We start from the raw sequence: 19919 nt of genomic DNA on the forward strand, positions 1-19919 counted from the left end.
GCTCTTATATTGGGTTGGCTAAAAAGTTCATTTGGGCTTTCATGTAACATCTTATAGAAAAACTCAAGCGAACTTTTTGGCCAACCCAGTGCTTGGCCTTTCTCTGGATCATCAGGAACAGTCAGAATTCTTGGCTTTAAGCACCAGAAACCACCTCTGGTGAATTTTATAGGAAAGGACTACATCACAGAAAGAAACTGCTATTGTTACTGTCATTGGAATCTGCTGTCGCTCTTGTCATAATGGATTCTATGTACTTCCTGCTGGTGAATTTTATAGGAAAGGAATACATCACAGAAAGAAACTGCTATCATTACTGTCATTGGAATCTGCTGCCGCTCTTGTCATATTGGATTCTATGTACTTCCTGCTTTTTTAATGGCACTATCATCTAAGTTAAATTCCAGCTTAGAGACTCCTCTTTTGGAGAGGAGATCATATGACTGTATCCCAGTTGCAAGGAAAGCTGGGAAAGCAGTTATCTTGCTTCAGTATTAGGTGGAGGTTTCTGCCTTTCAAGACTGATGAGGAGAATTCCCTAGATGTTGAGCAGCTAAAAGATCGTTATATCCATCATGGTGCTTTTCTCTGGGATTCTCCCTTGCTTTGCCTCTTCCTTCATTTGTGTCTCTACTCACATGTCACCTCCTCAAGGAGGCCTGTCCTTAGACTTTTCTTAAATGGCAGTTCTCTGTCCCTAATCCAGTACTCTCCATTTTCTTACCCTGCCTTATATTTTCTTCAAAGCAGTTATCACTACTACTTTAACTGGTTGATTGATTAATTAATTGCTAGGCTCTCCCTAGGCAATGCCAAAGAATGCTCAAACTACTGCACAATTGCACTCATCTCACATGCTAGTAAAGTAATGCTCAAAATTCTCCAAGCCAGGCTTCAGCAATACATGAACTGTGAACTCCCTGATGTTCAAGCTGGTTTTAGAAAAGGCAGAGGAACCAGAGATTAAATTGCCAACCTCCGCTGGATCATGGAGAAAGCAAGAGAGTTCCAGAAAAACATCTATTTCTGCTTTATTGACTATGCCAAAGCCTTTGACTGTGTGGATCACAATAAACTGTAGAGAATTGTGAAAGAGATGGGAATACCAGACCACCTGACCTGCCTCTTGAGAAATCTGTATGCAGGTCAGGAAGCAACAGTTAGAACTGGACATGGAACAACAGACTGGTTCCAAATAGGAAAAGGAGTACATCAAGGCTGTATATTGTCAGCCTGCTTATTTAACTTCTATGCAGAGTACATCATGAGAAACGCTGGACTGGAAGAAACACAAGCTGGAATCCAGATTGCCGGGAGAAATATCAATAACCTCAGATATGCAGATGACACCACCCTTATGGCAGAAAGTGAAGAGGAACTAAAAAGCCTCTTGATGAAAGTGAAAGTGGAGAGTGAAAAAGTTGGCTTAAAGCTCAACATTCAGAAAACGAAGATCATGGCATCCAGTCCCATCACTTCATGGGAAATAGATGTGGAAACAGTGTCAGACTTTATTTTTTTGGGCTCCAAAATCACTGCAGATGGTGGTTGCAGCCATGAAATTAAAAGACGCTTACTCCTTGGAAGAAAAGTTATGACCAACCTAGATAGCATATTCAAAAGCAGAGACATTACTCTGGTGACTAACGTCCGTCTAGTCAAGGCTATGGTTTTTCCTGTGGTCATGTATGGATGTGAGAGTTGGACTGTGAAGAAAGCTGAGCACCAAAGAATTGATGCTTTTGAACTGTGGTGTTGGAGAAGACTCTTGAGAGTCCCTTGGATTGCAAGGAGATCCAACCAGTCCATTCTGAAGGAGATCAGCCCTGGGTGTTCATTGGAAGGACTGATGCTGAAGCTGAAGCTCCAGTACTTTGGCCGCCTCATGCCAAGAGTTGACTCATTGGAAAAGACTGATGCTGGGAGGGATTGGGGGCAGGAGGAGAAGGGGACGACCGAGGATGAGATGGCTGGATGGCATCACGGACTCAATGGACGTGAGTCTGAGTGAACTCCGGGAGCTGGTGATGGGCAGGGAGGCCTGGCGTGCTGTGATTCACGGGGTCGCACAGAGTCGGTCGTGACTGAGGACTGAACTGAGCTGAGGCTCTCCCTTCACTGCGCAAGCTCTGTGGCGTTAGGGACTTGTCTGTTTTTGTTTGCCTTTCTGTTGGAAGACAGTGTGTGCTAAGTAAACGTTTGTTTAATGAATGAAGAGGAAGTGTACAGATTATGGCATAAATTGCTGATAAAAATGGAAAGGTAGAATTGTTGAGGATTTAGCTCATTTAAGAAAAAGCTTATTGGGGAAGAGGAATGTTAGAAATGGGTTGGTTGAAATCTGGGATTTGGAGAAAAGGGTTGTGACCATTGCAAATGGGAAATATGAGGTCTGGAATAAGGTGGGCTTGTATGGAATGAGGAAGAGCTATTAGATTCTGATGACTGTTGGAGGTTATTAAGTGGGAGATTTGAAAACTGGATGAAATGAATGTATGAGTTTGAAATAGTTCATACATGAACTTAAACTGTAGGTTGAAATTTTGACTTGTTTGCTACAGAGTAAAAGGTTACTCATTTTTTAAAATTAAAAATAAAATAGTATTTTCACATAGCTGAGTACTGTACTGCAGTAAAACAATTTGATTTATACCTTTTTTTTTTTCAGATTCCACATATAAGTCACATGATATTCGTCTTTTTCTGTCTGACTTCCTTCACTCTATATAATCTCTGGGTCCATCTGTGTTGTTGCATATGGCATTATTTCATCCCTTTTTTATGACTGTGTGTATTGTTTCACATCATGGTTTTCTCTGGATGTATGCCTAGGAATTATTGATATTTTTATTTTGACAGCATTTGATATGTATTGTAGGATAAAGCCCATAAGTTTTATGCTTACGTGTTTGCCTGCTCAGTCGCTTCAGTGGTGTCTGCTTTGTGACTCTCTGGACTATAGCCTGCCGGGTTACTCTGTCCATGGATTATCCTGGCAAGAATATTGGAGTGGGTTGCCATTTCCTTCTCCAGGGGATCTTCCTGACCCAGGGACTGAGCCTGTGGTTCCTGTATTGGCAGGCAGATTCTTTACTGCTGAGCCACCTGGGAAGCCCTTTATGTTTATATATTAGGAGGCAATAGAGATACTAGCGTATTATTCAAAGAAACTAAGCAAAAAAACCTGACAGTGTTAAGTTGAATATAAATGTCAGTATGAATTTATGATTTAAAATATTTTTTCTTAATTCTACCTAAATATATATTTCTTTCTTAGCTCTATCCGTTGAAAAGACCGAGAAAAAGTGAGTCCCTTTGGTAAAAATGAGTACTGCTCTTGCTCCAGTTTTGGTCTTTAAATACTTCTACTTAGGATCCAGAGCGTCTCAAGAAATGACTGATGCCAGGATTGTGGCGGGAAACATACATAGTGCAACTGGAACATGTTTTGCCAGAAGTGGAAAAACTTTCACAGACACAAAAGCCAACCTGAAGAAGCCCTTGGCCAAAATTGAGACAGATTGAAATAAAAAATAATAAGGAGAGTAATGTATAGAAACAAACAAAAAAACCCAGAATAAATGGAAATGCTGTTTATACCTGTTCTTTACTCTTTGACTGTGTGGATCACAATAAACTGTGGAAAATTCTGAAAGAGATGGGAATACCAGACCACCTAACCTGCCTCTTGAGAAGTCTGTATGCAGGTCAGGAAGCAACAGTTAGAACTGGACGTGGAACAACAGACTGGTTCCAAATAGGAAAAGGAGTACATCAAGGCTGTATATTGTCAGCCTGCTTATTTAACTTCTATGCAGAGTACATCATGAGAAATGCTGGACTGGAAGAAACACAAGCTGGAATCCAGATTGCCGGGAGAAATATCAATAACCTCAGATATGCAGATGACACCACTCTTATGGCAGAAAGTGAAGAAGAACTAAAGAGCCTCTTGATGAAAGTGAAAGTGGAGAGTGAAAAAGTTGGCTTAAAGCTCAACATTCAGAAAACGAAGATCATGGCATCCAGTCCCATCACTTCATGGGAAATAGATGGGCAAACAGTGGAAACAGTGTCAGACTTTATTTTTTGGGGTTCCAGAATCACTGCAGATGGTGACTGCAGCCATGAAATTAAAAGACGCTTACTCCTTGGAAGGAAAGTTATGACCAACCTAGAGTATATTCAAAAGCAGAGACATTACTTTGTCAACAAAGGTCCGTCTGGTCAAGGCTATGGTTTTTCCAGTGGTCATGTATGGATGTGAGAGTTGGACTGTGAAGAAAGCTGAGCGCCGAAGAATTGATGCTTTTGAACTGTGCTGTTGGAGAAGACTCTTGAGAGTCTCTTGGACTGCAAGGAGATCCAACCTGTCCATTCTGAAGGAGATCAGCCCTGGGATTTCTTTGGAAGGAATGATGCTAAAGCTGAAGCTCCAGTACTTTGGCCACCTCATGCGAAGAGCTGACTCATTGGAAAAGACTCTGATGCTGGGAGGGATTGGGGGCAGGAGGAGAAGGGGACAACAGAGGATGAGATGACTGGATGGCATCACTGACTCGATGGACGTGAGTCTGAGTGAACTCCGGGAGCTGGTGATGGACAGGGAGGCCTGGCGTGCTGCGATTCATGGGACAAAGTGCAAAGAGTCGGACACTACTGAGCGACTGAAATGAACTGAACTTACCCTGAAAATCAGTGAACATTTGAACTGCCTTTTTAGTAGAAACTATATTATAGTTAATGAGGAATGTCAGATAATAAATATAGAAAGAATTATAGAATTGGAAATCACAATTTGTTACAACCTGTTACGGAATAATTGACTTGGGCCAGGATCATTAATGGATGGTAAAAGTGTTAGTCAGAAGATTCATTGGTAATTGAATGTTCACATGGAGCCAAAGCAAATCCACAGAGTTCTGGATCGTCTTGAACTAATATGTTAAAACTTGACACATACACAATATCGTTTTCTTTTCTGTTGATGGATATTTAGTTTGCTTCCATGTCACAGCTGTTGTAAATAATGCTGCAGTGAACATGGGGATGCATGAATTTACTTAGAATAAAACTAATTTTGGAGAAGGAAATGACAGCCCACACCAGTATTCTTGCCTGGAAAATCCATCCCATGGACAGAGGAGTCTGGCAGGCTACAGTCCATGGGATCACCAAGAGTTGGACACAACTTAACAACTAAACCACCACCAAAACTATTTTAGAGGTGTAACAACCTCTAACAACATTGCAACTCTACATTGTAACAACAGTGTAGAGTTTGTCAGCTTTAAAGTACACATGTTTTTAGAAGGAAGCAGGATGAAGCAAGATGGCCAACTTTTAATTTAGAAGGTGGGTGATGGGCATATGTGTTGGTGTGTTTGTGTACATACACACACACACACACACACACACACATACATATACATATACTTTTCCATATTTGAAAATTTTTGTAATAAAAACTTTTAAAATATTTTTCTGTTGATACTTAAATCACTTGTCGTTTGTTTTCTTTTTTTCTATTACGAAAAGTATTTCTATACACGTTCTCATACAGGTTGCTCTCTTTGTACACATGCTGTAGAGTATACAAGGAAATAGCCTAGCTTCCTAGCAGTGGAATCCCTGACTCGGTGGGTACGTGCTTTTTCAGCTCGACTAGATACTGATGAATTGTTCTTCAAAATGATTGTACTGATGAGAATTTTAGAGAAAGAGGTCATGAAATGTACGTCTTTTCTACTAGATGATGAATTCTTTGAGGGTAGAGACTCACATACGTTTGTGTATGTAGTCGCTAAGTTGTATCCGACTCTTTGCAACCCCATGGACTGTAGCCTGCTAGACTCCCTTGCCCATGGCATTTTCCAGGCAAGAATCCTGTAACGTGTTGCCATTTGCTAACTCCAGGGGATCTTCCCAACTCAGGGATGGAACCCGAGTCTCTTGTGTCTCCTGTATTGGCGGAAGCCCCCCAGAGACTCAAATATAGAAATATTTAAATTGAATGAAATTGTATTTTAGGGGAGATTGCCTGGCAGCAGGATGGAGAAACCAGAGTTTGGTCAGCTAAGAGGCTATTGTGATGTTTCAAGTATGAAGCTATGAGTGTATAGGAGTAGAGGTAGTGGAGAGGAAGGAAGGAAATAGAAATCTTGGAAAGAAGAGATCAAAGTGTATGCATTCTTATTGTTGGATGTTGATGCTTCACTCTTGTGCCTTACAACAGCCAGCAGTTGGTTGGTTCCACCTTATAGTAAACAGGTATGTTATGCTCTCCTGGTTAATTCAAAACTGTGTACTGGTCCAGGTCTAATAGAGTTCTAGCCTTATCTCCATTCTATGCTCATACTCATTTTCAAGCCTCAGTCTCTTTCTGGTATAAATACATGTGATTTAAAACAGACTAGTAGTTGAATGAGGTAAAGGGACAGTGAGTTGCAAGGATGAAGTAGAGTCCAAAATAGAATCTATGGATGTTTCATCCCCAAATCAGTTTGTGAAGTCTTACAAGGACTAAGGCTATATCTTCCTATAGTTTTTAGAAGAAAAGTCTATCTAGTCTCATAATGGAAAATTCATTGCATGCAGTTTTTCTAAAAGAATGCCATATATATATTTAAACATATACATGTTTATATATATATTTATTTTTTCCAGTTTTATTAAGATATAATTGATATACTGCATTATATACATTTTAAGGTATACAGCATAATGATTTGACCTATATACATCATGAAGTGATTGCCACAGTAAACTTTAGTGAATGTCCACCATCTCATAGAGATACAAAATTTTGTGGTGAGACCTCTTAGGATTTATTCCTTCACAACTTTTATATATAACATACAGCAGTGGTGGAGAAGGAAATGGCAACCCACTCCAATATTCTTGCCTGCAGAATCTCATGGACAGAAGAGCCTGATGGCTGCAGTCTTACCGGATTGCAAGAGTCGGACACGACTGAGTGACTAAGCACACACGCTGCGGTGCTGTTTCATTATATTAACCATGTCGCACATTACACCCCAGTGCTTTCTTATGACTTCTTACAACTGGAAGTTTGTACCTTTTGATTATTTTCATCCAACCCCCTTCTCCTCACCCCTTACCTCCAGTTACAACAAATCTGTTTCCTTGAGTTTATTTTTGAGGTATAATTGACCTACAACACCACGGTAGAATGTTGTGTATAGATGCCCAAAGGTGAGGACAAGAGCTATTAATATATTCTGTAGGTTTTGGTCTCTATTTGAACAGAAAACTGTTACCCTTGAAAGGGTCAGAGCCTTGAGAATGGGCTATCCTGTGCATTTTTCTTTTTTTGCTACGTTGTAAGGCATGTGGGACCTTCGTTCCCTGACCAGGGATCGAACCCACGCCACTTGCAGAGGAGGTGCAGAGTCCTAAGTCCTACCGCTGCACTGCCGTGGAGGTCCCTCTAGGCAATATTCTTAACCTGTAGCAGAGCAAAGGAGCACAGAGGTTAAGGCGGAGGAGAGAGATCCAGTAGAGAGGCAGACTCGTTTCCCTCTATTACGGTATCTTGTATTTATGAGTGTGGGTGGGAAATGGGCTGGGCAAAATCTGTATTTAAGCTCTGTGGTGGCTGTGTGGAATTTTATTACACTATTGTGTCTATTTTTACATATGCTCAAAATTATCCATAAAAAAGTAAAAAACTATAAAGACTACAATATTCTTTTATGATATATATTAATTTAACTATTTGTAGTAAGGCATTTCAGTGTTTTCCAGTTTTAAATAACACTACTATATATACACTGATATTTCAAATAGTTTTCTTGTGATTTCTATGAGTGGAATCACCAGGTCAAAGTGTGAAAATTTAAAACGCTTTAGATGTACACATAGTGTTAAATTTCTTGATGAAAAACTAGAATTTTATTGGGTTTATAATTGTACTCATTGAGCATGGGGGAGATATTACACATTTTATTCTAAAATTTTGAATGAGACAAAGTTTATTATTAAGTATATTATAGTAGGCTTACATTTTCTAAGTGTTTTAATTCATTTTTTTTTTTTTTGAGTGTTACTAACAGTTCACATGGAACTAATACTTGTTTTACAGAGAGTTTTCCTGTCCAGTAAATGCTGTCATTCTCACAGTAGCTTTTTGAACTATGAATTCAGTTCAGTTCAGTCACTCAGTGGTTTCCGCCTCTTTGTGACCCCATGGATTGCAGCACGCCAGGCTTCCCTGGCCATCACCAACTCCTGGAGCTTGCTCAAACTCAATGTCCATTGAGTCGGTGATGCCATCCAACCATCTCATCCTCTGTCACCCCCTTCTCCTCCTGCCCTCAATCTTTCCCAGCATCAGGGTCTCTTATTTTTTTGTGTATGTGCTTTATTTGTTAAAATACCATTAGATTACTCCTCAGGATAAGAGCAAGGATCATCCCCTGCAGAAACTTAGGATCTACGTACAGCATTTTACAGAACAGAAGACAACACTTTAGCTGAAGCCTGCATGCTGACCAGAGAAGGGTGTCCTGAGTGGGCTCAGCAAAGAAGGGAGTCAGGCAGGGAAGGGGAGGCACCATCTGAGTCAAGCTCAGCCACCAGCAGGGCAAGTCTTGAGATGGTCATATATTGGAGGCTGGTTTTGGAAGGATCGAGTACAGCACAGGGGTTCTGTGTGTCTTCACAGCTAGACCCCAGGGTGAGGTGCCATTAGGTCAATGTCACTCAGATTTCTGGCCAGCCGCACTCTTGCAGCAGAGTCCCAAATTGAGAATCAAGTTCCTCTGGAAGTCATTCCTGTCAGTGCCAAAGCGGTAGACACCCTGAAGCCAGGCTCCCAACGTTGTCTGGAATTTGGGGAGCCTCATTTGCTGAGCCCGCAGCAGTCACGCTGGCCCCACTGAAAGCCATAGCAGCACCTCCACTCTCTGTAAGAACTCTGTTAAGTTCAGTTGCTCAGTTGTGTCTGACTCTTTGCGACCCCATGGACTACACAGCATGCCAGGTTTCTCTGTCCATCACTAACTCCTGGAGCCTACTCAAACGCATGTTGGTTGAGTCAGTGGTACCATCCTACCATCTCATCCTCTGTTGTGCCCTTCTCCTCCTGCCTTCAATCTTTCCCAGCATCAGGGGCTTTTGAGATGAGTCAGTTCTTTGCATCAGGTGGCCAGAGTATTGGAGTTTCAGCTTCAGCATCAGTCCTTCCAATGAATATGCAGGACTGATTTCCTTTAGGATGGACTGGTTTGATCTCCTTGCAGTCCAAGGGGCTCTTAAGAGTCTTCTCCACATCACAGTTCAAAAGCATCAATTCTCACTGATGCTCAGCTTTCTGGATGGTCCAACTCTCACATCCATACATGACAACTAGAAAAACCATAGCTTTGACTAGATGGACCTTTGTTGGCAAAGTAATGTCTCATGTTTTTACTCTCCTGTCTAGGTTGTTCATAGCTTTTCCTCCAAGGAGCAAGCATCTTTTAATTTCATGGCTGCAGTCACCATCTGCAGTGATTTTGGAGGCCAGGAAAATTGTCTGTCACAGTTTCCATTATTTCCCCATCTGTTTGCCGTGAAGTAATGGGACCAGATGCTATCTATGATCTTCGTTTTTTGATTGTTGAGTTTTAAGTCAGCTTTTTCACTCTCCTCTTTCACTTTCATCAAGAGGCTTTTTAGTTCCTGTTTGCTTTCTGCTGTAAAGGTGGTGTCATCTGCATATCTGAAGTTATTGGTATTTCTCTCTGCAATCTTGATTCCAGCTTGTGCTTCATTCACCTTGGCATTTCACATGATGTACCCTGCATATAAGTTAAATAAGCAGGGTGACAGTATACAGCCTTGGCGTACTCCTTTCCCAATTTAGAACCAGTCTCTTGTTCCATGTCTGGTTCTGTTATTTCTTGACCTGTATACGGACTTCTCAGGTGGCAGGTAAGGTGGTCTGACATTCCTGTCTCTTGAAGAATATTCCAGTTTGTTGTGATACTTACAGTCAAAGGCTTTAGTGTAGTCAATGAAGCAGAAATAGATGTTTTTTTGAAATTCTCTTGCTTTTTCTACGATCAAGTGGATGTTGGCAATCTGATCTCTGGTTCCTGTGCCTTTTATAAATTCAGCTTGAACATCTGGAAGTTCTTGGTTCACATACTTGTTGAAGTCTAGCTTGTAGAATTTTGAGCGTTACTTTGCTAGCGTGTGAGATGAGTGCAATTGTATGGTAGTTTGAATATTCTTTGACATTGCCTTTCTTTGGGTTTGGAATGAAAACTGACCTTTTCCAGTCCTGTGGCTACTGCTGAACTATGAATTACAGAAATTCAAAACAAAAAAGACTTTTTTCAAATTAATTACTGGTAGTAATTTCTGTTACCACTAGATGGCCCTCTCAGCAGGTACTTTTGAGCAAAAGTAGCCAGTTTATCCACTCCAGTGTTCTTGCCTGGAGAATCCCAGGGACGGGGGAGCCAGGTGGGCTTCCGTCTCTGGGGTCGCACAGAGTCGGACACGACTGAAGCGACGTAGTAGTAGTAGTAGCCAGTTTATAGACATTTTGAAGTTCCTCTATAGATCTTATTAACATACATTTTAATTGGATTTTAAAAATGGCTTATATCAGATTATGATAAGCTGTTTTAGAAATAGTAAAGAAATTCAAGAGGGAATTTTTTGCAGTGGGTTTTGTTGTGTTTTCTTCTCAAGAAGAAGAGAGCTTTAAACTAAATGGCATTCAGTACCATACACGTAATATATTTTCAGTAAATATTTTCAACCTTCATTAAAATTTATTGAATTAGGCTTCTCCATTTGCTTGTGGGAAAGATATTTGCCAGTTTGCCAAAGCAAAAAAGCAATCTTTTCTGCTAAGTCTTTAGGTGATTTTATATAAATATAACTCTATCTCTGAGGATTTCATACATAGATAATGAAGTAAGTAAACTGATGGCTTGATGTGGAGCTATGGTCCCCTTAGTCAATTTTGTTGTCCTAACAAAATTGAGCTCCTCTAAGGGTCGGATTAATTCTACTGTGGTGTGCATGGTTCCTGTCTGGTGAGAAGTAGGAGTGAAATTGCTATATTTTATTAGCTTTGTCATCTTAACTTTTACTATCTTGACAAGAAAATTAGAGCATCTTTGACTTTGGTCATACTTTATTTCACATGTATGTTCTTCCGTTGATTTTTCAGTCTTATTATATTCATTAGTTTTGCTTTTATAATAAATATTTTGTTTTGCCCACTCTCCTAGCTTGAAATGAAAGCTATAGTTAATATTATCTGTACAACTTAAAAATCATTGTATTTCCCTAATTTCAATATAAAGGGAAGTAGAAGGAAAGCAATTTATAATAATAAGTGTATTTCAGTATGTCAGTACTGGAGCAGATTACACTAGATGAAGCAGAAGGTAGTGAAATGCTTGTACCTGAACATAGAATCACTATGAATGTACTAACTGTGAAAGTTGCTTACAATATAGTATTATATTGGCGATTCAGGTACCCAAGTGGTAATGGCATTGGTGACATCATTTTCCAAAATGGTGAAAAACTCTTTAAGTTCTGAATGAAAGAGATGAATTGTTACATTCTAGAAAATTTGGGATACATTAATACTGTGGGAAAATACATTTTGTTTACTTACTAGTTATTTCTCATTTTAGATATATTCAGTGGGACCTTTGAAAGTCAGCCAGTAGGTGACAGTTCTTTGCCATACTGGATTGTTCCCTGCATTGCTGGACCTCTAGTATCCCTGACACTTGCCCTTTAAATGAAGGTTAAGTATTCATCCCTTCCTTCCTCCCAAGTTATCCCTAAAATGCCTCCATATATCCAAAGGATCCATCAGGCAGTATGTGTGCTGAATGAATGCAAATTGATTTATTACTATGTAAGAAGGGGACGACAGAGGATGAGATGGCTGGATGGCATCACCGACTCGATGGACATGAGTTTGAGTGAACTCCGGGAGTTGGTGATAGACAGGGAGGCCTGGCGTGCTGTGATTCATGGGATCACAAAGAGTCGGACACGACTGAGCAACTGAACTGAACTGAAGACATGTTTTAAAATGCATATTTGGGGGAAAGACTTATTTCATTGTAAAAGCAGGTTAATATGAAATTTTGGTCATCCATTACTGTCTTTGTTAGTATGGCCAGTTTAGATTTTGCTGTGCTTCTGTAGAACAGGGGCCTTTCTTTTTTACCTTATCCTGCCTTTAGTGTAGGACATAATTATTGTAGATTCTTTGCCTAGTGAATATGTTGTTAATTCACATCCAGCTGGTACATATTCCCTAGGAAAAATTCTTCATTGAAGAGCAATAACCTCTTTTGATTTTTGTATTTTTAGTGAGATAATGGAATATTTTGGGTTCTGGTGACTACAGCAAGGTGTGAATAAGAGAATGGGAGGAAAAAGAAAAGAATCAGAAATTCAAGAGTGAAGATGTTGTGTCACAAAAAGTCGTGTAAAACCCCTAGCATAAAATCCACAGGAGCATAGGGTTGTTTTTCTTATTTTTCACATAGGTTATTTTATGAATTATTTGTATTCTTACAAATTGAACAGCTATAAGAAATTCTTTCCTGTCTAGTGACAAATGTCTGTTTTGGACATAAGCATCTCGCCTAGTCATTGTGTGAACCTCCCAGTATTAACATCTATTCCTGGTTACTCTCTTTCTGTTTGGTATTTCTACGTTATGAAATCTACTAAAAAATAGAATAATTTAAGCACAAACATGTTCTTTTGGGGACATTTTTTAATCAGCCCTTTTAGATTTCCTAACACCTCTATGTGATGCATTCATTCTGTTCCTTTCTGTTATAAATAACCTCGCTGAGCTCTGTCGGCATCCTTCTCACACACGTACGCCTTTCCCCTCTTGCTAGATAATACTTGTTCATAGCAGATTGGGATACGCTAATCAACCTGACACTCCTCTCATAATTTATTTCCCCTCTACTCAAATAGTATTCACTTTTTGAGACAAATTCATACGCCAGTCATCTTTCTTGTGTACGTTTAAGGTGTTGTCTATCTTCCCTTCCACACAACCTTCAAATTGTACCTCTTGCCTTTCCTGTGGATACATATAACATCATTGAATAGTCTTTCTGGATTTGGGAACTTTCTTCTCCCTTGGATTCGAGCATTTCTGATACTTTAAAATCTTTCTTTCCCTATGTATTCCTGTTATGCTCTTTCCCCAACAGATATTTCAGTATTTCTTATTCAAGACAATACACACACCCACCCACTCCCTAGACAGTGACATTAGTTTTTTTCAGATACCTTGTATATCTTGTATTCAGGATTTCAGGTACAGGGCATACTTACTTACTTTATAGATGATTAGTGAGACACATACTCTATTGATAATACTGTTAGACTCTCTTTTCCTTATTTTCATTAAATATAAGTTGTGCCTTTTCTGAAAGAACATACATGCAAATGCCTGTACAAGGATTGAAAATACTTATTTTCAAATTCTGAGCACATTTACTGTTACAAAAGAAAATTATGATAGATTTATTTTAAATTTTTACCAGTTAAAGAGGGTAGTGTATTTATTTATATTTATATTTGTGAGATAATTTTATTGCTGCAACTCCTCCAGTGAAAACAGTTTGTTGCTAGTTTTAAATTCTAGACAAGCTTTCTCTACCTCTTACCTCTTCTATTTTTTTTTTTTTTTACTAGCTATGTTCAGAGAATTCAGACTGATTTTATTCAGTTCAGTTCAGTCACTCAGTTGTGTCCGACTCTTTGCGACCCCATGAATCACAGCACGCCAGGCCTCCCTGTCCATCACCAACTCCCGGAGTTCACTCAGACTCACGTCCATCGAGTCGGTGATGCCATCCAGCCATCTCATCCTCTGTCGCCCCCTTCTCCTCCCACCCCCGACCCCTCCCAGCATCAGAGTCTTTTCCAATGAGTCAGCTCTTCTCATGAGGTGGCCAAAGTACTGGAGTTTCAGCTTTAGCATCATTTCCTCCAAAGAAATCCCAGGGTTGATCTCCTTCAGAATGGACTGGTTGGATCTCCCTGCAGTCCATGGGACCCTCAAGAGCCTTCTCCAACACCACAGTTCAAAAGCATCAATTCTTCGGTGCTCAGCTTTCTTCACAGTCCAACTCTCACATCTATACATGACCACTGGGAAAACCATAGCCTTGACTAGACGGACCTTTGTTGGCAAAGTAATGTCTCTGCTTTTGAGTATGCTATCTAGGTTGGTCATAACTTTTCTTCCAAGGAGTAAGCGTCTTTTAATGCTCAAAATTCTCCAAGCCAGGCTTCAGCAATACATGAACTGTGAACTAAGATGTTCAAGTTGGTTTTAGAAAAGGCAGAGGAACCAGAGATCAAATTGCCAACATCCGCTGGATCATCGAAAAAGCAAGAGAGTTCCAGAAAAACATCTATTTCTGCTTTATTGACTATGCCAAAGCCTTTGACTGTGTGGATCACAATAAACTGTGGAAAATTGTGAAAGAGATGGGAATACCAGACCACCTGACCTGCCTCTTGAGAAATCTGTATGCAGGTCAGGAAGCAACACTTAGAACTGGACATGGAACAACAGACGGGTTCCAAATAGGAAAAGGAGTACATCAAGGCTGTATATTGTCACCCTGCTTATTTAACTTATATACAGAGTACATCATGAGAAATGCTGGACTGGAAGAAACGCAAGCTGGAATCAAGATTGCTGGGAGAAATACCAATAACCTCAGCTATGCAGATGACACTACCCTTATGGCAGAAAGTGAAGCGAACTAAAAAGTCTCTTGATGAAAGTGAAAGTGGAGAGTGAAAAAGTTGGCTTAAAGCTCAACATTCAGAAAACGAAGATTATGGCATCTGGTTCCATCACTTCATGGGAAACAGATGGGGAAACGGTGGAAACAGTGTCAGACTTTATTTTTTTTGTTTTTGGGCTCCAAAATCACTGCAGATGGTGACTGCAGCCATGAAATTAAAAGACGCTTACTAATTTTATTACCCTAGGTGACAATTTAATAAGAAAGAAAAATCTGCTTCCAAAGTTCAAATAAAAATTACTTTTGTGTGATCTGTAGTTTCAGATTAACTATATCAGAACCTTTTAAAGAGATAATTGAGAAATGACTTATTAATAAAGATAAAAGGGGAAAGAAGTCATGTCATAATATATGAATGGAGATGTTAAATTCATCTATGTTTTGTTTAGATGTCCCTGGTAGATTTGGGAAAGAAGCTTTTAGAAGCGGCACGAGCAGGTCAAGATGATGAAGTTCGTATTTTGATGGCTAATGGAGCTCCTTTTACTACAGACTGGGTAAAGAATGATTTTAATGTTGTGGGATTTTTTTCCCTTTCTTCTTCTTCTCACCTTTTGTTTTTCCAGTTAAAAGTTTAGTCAGTATTGTGTTTATAAATGGTGAAAAGTAATTTTTTTCTTTGCAGATTTGTTTGTAGTTTTAGAATTATAGCTAGCTTTTTAAGGAGAATGGTTCATATAGTCTTTTTAAAAAAATGTTGGACAACCTTATCTAAATATTCTGTCCAACCATGGATTTTTCCTTAAATTATGGATTTCAGCAATGTAGGATGAATGTAAAAGGTAGCTGCTTGAGATTTAATTTAAAGGCCTTATAAATAGCACAGGTAGAATTTATAATTCTGAAAAAACAAATTTGGTGTTAATGTTATAATTGATTCTAAAAAGTAAAAATGTTTGCATTTCAATTGATACTTGTGAAAATATTACAAACATGACCCAGAAGGAAGAAAGATATGGGAAGGAGTTCTTAGTAATTATAGAAGGCAATTGTGAAGAAGATAAAAACCATAACTATTCAATTCTGCAGGTAAATCAAAAGGGATGTTCTTGGTAGTATAGAGGGTTAAGAATCTGGATTAATTCTCCCACTGGTAACAACTAAAAATTCCAGAGTTTTGATTTTGTTGTTTTTAGCTTATTTGTTCCATGTTCGTTTTAATTTTTTATTCAGAACAAATTTTTTTATTATGGAAAATTTCAAACACATAACCCCTGCATACACTTCAAAAATTATCAAATCAGATGAGTCTTGTTTTCTCTATAGTCCCATTTATTTTCTTTATTTTGTATTATTTTAAAGTAAATTTCAGGAACCATTTTGTTTCATCCATAGACTTCAGCACCTGTCTTTAAAAGATAAAGATTTTTTGACTGAATATTAAAAAAAAAATTGTTAGTGCACCAATGAGTTAGACAGGGATTATCAACCTGAAAAACCAAGCGAAGGCCAGAGCCAGAGAAATTTCACACTTAGAACATTTGCCGACTCAGTACATTTATTTGCTTGTTGGTTTTCCCACCTCCCTGGCATAGGTGACTTTAGAGGAAGACCTGAGACTGCTCACACAGAGAAGTCTTATAGAGATCCTTTCCCCATAATACTGGAATCCCAGAGAGATGTACCTTCATGGTAAGGGTAAACCAGAAACACCCCTTCCTTCCTCCTGCCTGCCCTTGCCACTGTTGTTGGATATTGCAAGACAAATCAACTGGCCTGATCTCAGTATCAAATGGAGAGAGGAAAATTTTTGTTGATGTGAATTTGGAGTCAAACATTTGTGGCCTTAACTCATAAATACTTATATATTCTGCCAAACCATGAAGTGAAAAATGAATTTAAAGTGGTCTTTGGACTAGAAGTTTCCCCAGGTTTCTGACATGAGCAAATGAATATCCTTTCTGGAGGGACCTACTTCATCCCAGGCTTTATATCCACAAATGAAATTCCACGGAAAATGAATGGTCAGAAATAATTGAAGACACAGGGACACAAACCAACTTGGATAATAACCCACTGGAACAACTGATAGCATTAAGCAGACTTATAAGGACTGTAGATAAAATTTTAATAACAGATGAGGAGCAGCTGGAGAGAAAATTGGTAAATACAAATCATCCACAGTGCAGCACGGAGAAAAATAGAAAATATGAACGATGTCAGGAGTCATGAAGGCTAGTGTGTGAGAAAGTCTAACATATATCTGATCATGAATCTACAAGGAGAGTAAGAATAGGGATGAAATTATTTTTAAAAGATAATGGTTTAGATTTACCAAGACTGGTAAAAGATGGTAGCTCACAGATTCAAGTAACCCAGTAAATCTCCAGCGGGATCAATAAAAACAATCAGTACACATCTAGTCACATCATAGTGATCCTGTAGTACATCAAGACAAAAAAAAGCCTTTGAAACACCAATGAGGTATCACCTCCCACCTGTTAGAATGGCTGTCATCAAAAAAAATCTACACATAAATGTTGGCAAAAATGTGGAGCAAAGGAAATTCTTGTGCACTGTTGCTGGGGAAGTAAACTGGTGCAGTCACTGTGGAAAATGGTGTGGAGATTCCACAAAGAATTAAAAATAGAACTATCTAGCAGTTCCACCAGTATCATACTGCTAGTGTGATCTAGCAGTTCCACTCCTGGGTATCTTATCTGGAAAAAATGAAAACTCTCAGTTTGAAGAGCTGCATGCACCCCAGTGTTCGTAGCAGTGCTATTTATAATAGCCAAGATATAAAAGAAATCTGAGTGTCTACCAACACAAAAATGGATACAGAAGATGTGGAATATTACTCAACTATAAAAGAGAATGAGATTCTGCCATTTGTAGCAATGTAAGTTAGAGAAAGACAAATAGAGTATGATCCCACTTTTTTGTGGAATCTATAAATATATATAGCAAAATAGAAACTGGACTCACTGATATCGAAAACAAACCTAGTGGGGAGAGAGAAGCCAGGAGGGACAAAATAGGATATAGGATTAAGAGATACAGACTACTATGTATAAAATAGATACGCAACAAAGATATATTGTATATCAGGGAATTGTAGCCATTATTTTATAATAACTTTTAGTGAAGTATAATCTAGAAATACGGATACCTGAAACTAATATAATACTGTAAATCAGTTATACTTCCATTAGAAGTATAACCTAATAATCCCAAAAAAATAACCTTGAAAAAACAAAAAAAAAAACCTCAAGAAAAATTAATGTCAATAATACATAGAAATTCCCATGACAGTAATAACAAAGGAGATAGGGCAAATGGCTTGTTATGGTACTTTACTAAAGCGAAAGTTTAAATGATCAATAAACATGAAAAGATGCTCAGCTACGTTAAAATTGGGCAAATGCAAAGTAAAATCATGAAATACTATTGCATATTCACCAGATTAGCAAAAACAAAATTAAGAAGTCTGGCAGTACCAGCTATTGGTGAGGAGATTCATATATTGATACAAACATTTTGGAGGACAATTTGGCAGTACCTTGTACGTCTGAATATGTACCTGCCCTCAGGAATAGCTATTGAACTTCAAAGAATATTCCCAAAGGAAACTCTTGTTCATATACTTGAGACATGTATAAGACTATTTTTAGTAGCAGCATTATTCATAATAACAAAAAACTGGAAATTTTAATGTTCAGTGATAGAGTGGTTAAATTAATTGTGGCTTATTCATTTGGTAGAAAGTTACAAAGGAGAGAAAATTAGTGAACCACACTTAAATTCATCAACATGGGTGAATCTTAGGATATTAAGCAAAAGAAGGCAAGTCTCAGGGAAATACATGAAATGTGATTCTATTTAAGTAAAGCTCAGCAGGCAGAACCAAAGCATATTACTTAGAGATATATAGTAATTAAAAATGAAAAAAAAACAAAGTAAAACAATGTTTATCCCAACTTCAGAGATTGAGGGAAGGGTTTTTTAGGGGGTGGCATGTAGAAAGATTTTAAATTTTGGTAATGTTTTATTTCTAGACTGTGATGGTGTTTACCTTAATTTTTCCCTTTAAACTACATATATGTATGAATATATATATGTATTTTTTGTATCTTCAACCTAAAAGGTAAAGTCTCAAGAAGAAAAAATAAAATAAGTAAAGAAAAAATAAGTAAGCTCTCATACTAAGTAGAGCTCATGGCTGCTAAATGGGCTGCTGAGATGCTTATTAAATATTAGAATAGAAGAGTATAGAAAGGGCCAGTTTAAGAAACTGAATATGGAGAACTAAAGGACTGTTTAAGAATCTTCTTTGATCTGCTGGAATGACCATCCCTTAAAAATATGAGGCTTTTAATAGTAATAAAATAAGTATTCCAAGGGTAAGTGATTTCCATTTTTACCATGTATTAAGAGCACATGCCTAGCTTTGTATTATGACTCTTGCTGTGTGACTTCAGGCATGTTAATAACCTCTTTGTGCTTAGTTTCTTTTACTGCCAAGTGAGGACAGTAATAGTACCTATGTTATAAGGAGATTGAATGAGATAATAAGTGTAAAGGCCTTAGAATAGTGCTTGCTATGGAAACAGAAGCCTTAGTTGCTATTATTACTGTAGTGGTGTTAGCAAATCACGTGTTCTAGTGAACTGTCTTGGTTCTTTAAAATGAATGCCTTGATAATCATAGAGTTATGGGGACTTTCTGTGCTTCTAAATGCTTGGGATATAATATAATTCTAATTTTGACCTATTAAAAATTATACCTCTGATAAAGCTCTTCTTCATATATTACTATGTATTTCCTCTGTATGAATGTTGTGTTAATGTAGTGACTGGGCCACATGGAATCAATTTCAGGAGAACTGGGCTCTGTTTTGGTTCTTTTTTTTTTTTTTTTTCTTTTAAATTTTTCTTTTATTTTTTTTCTTTTCTTTTTTTTATTTTTATTTTTTTTTAAATTTTTATTTTTACTTTATTTTACTTTACAATACTGTATTGTTTTTGCCATACATTGACATGGTTCTTTTTTTAAAAAATTTTATTGGCACATATAGTTGGTGATGGACAGGGAGGCCTGGCATGCTGCAATTCTTGGCGTCGCAGAGTCGGACATGAC

The 19919-nt window shown here is 38.2% G+C and overlaps 1 protein-coding gene across 2 annotated transcripts in view; it reads left to right on the top strand.

The window, feature by feature from the left end:
- Positions 1-19919, top strand: part of GABPB1 (GA binding protein transcription factor subunit beta 1) — a 68368-nt gene that overhangs the window by 22140 nt on the left and 26309 nt on the right. For both annotated transcript variants that reach the window (XM_052646325.1, XM_052646326.1), the window contains exon 2: positions 15230-15337. In XM_052646325.1, coding sequence (XP_052502285.1) covers positions 15230-15337 — 108 coding nt within the window. The remainder of the gene's footprint in view (positions 1-15229; positions 15338-19919) is intronic.

The sequence above is a fragment of the Budorcas taxicolor genome, chromosome 10 (genome assembly GCF_023091745.1).
Source record: "Budorcas taxicolor isolate Tak-1 chromosome 10, Takin1.1, whole genome shotgun sequence".
NCBI lineage: Eukaryota > Metazoa > Chordata > Mammalia > Artiodactyla > Bovidae > Budorcas > Budorcas taxicolor.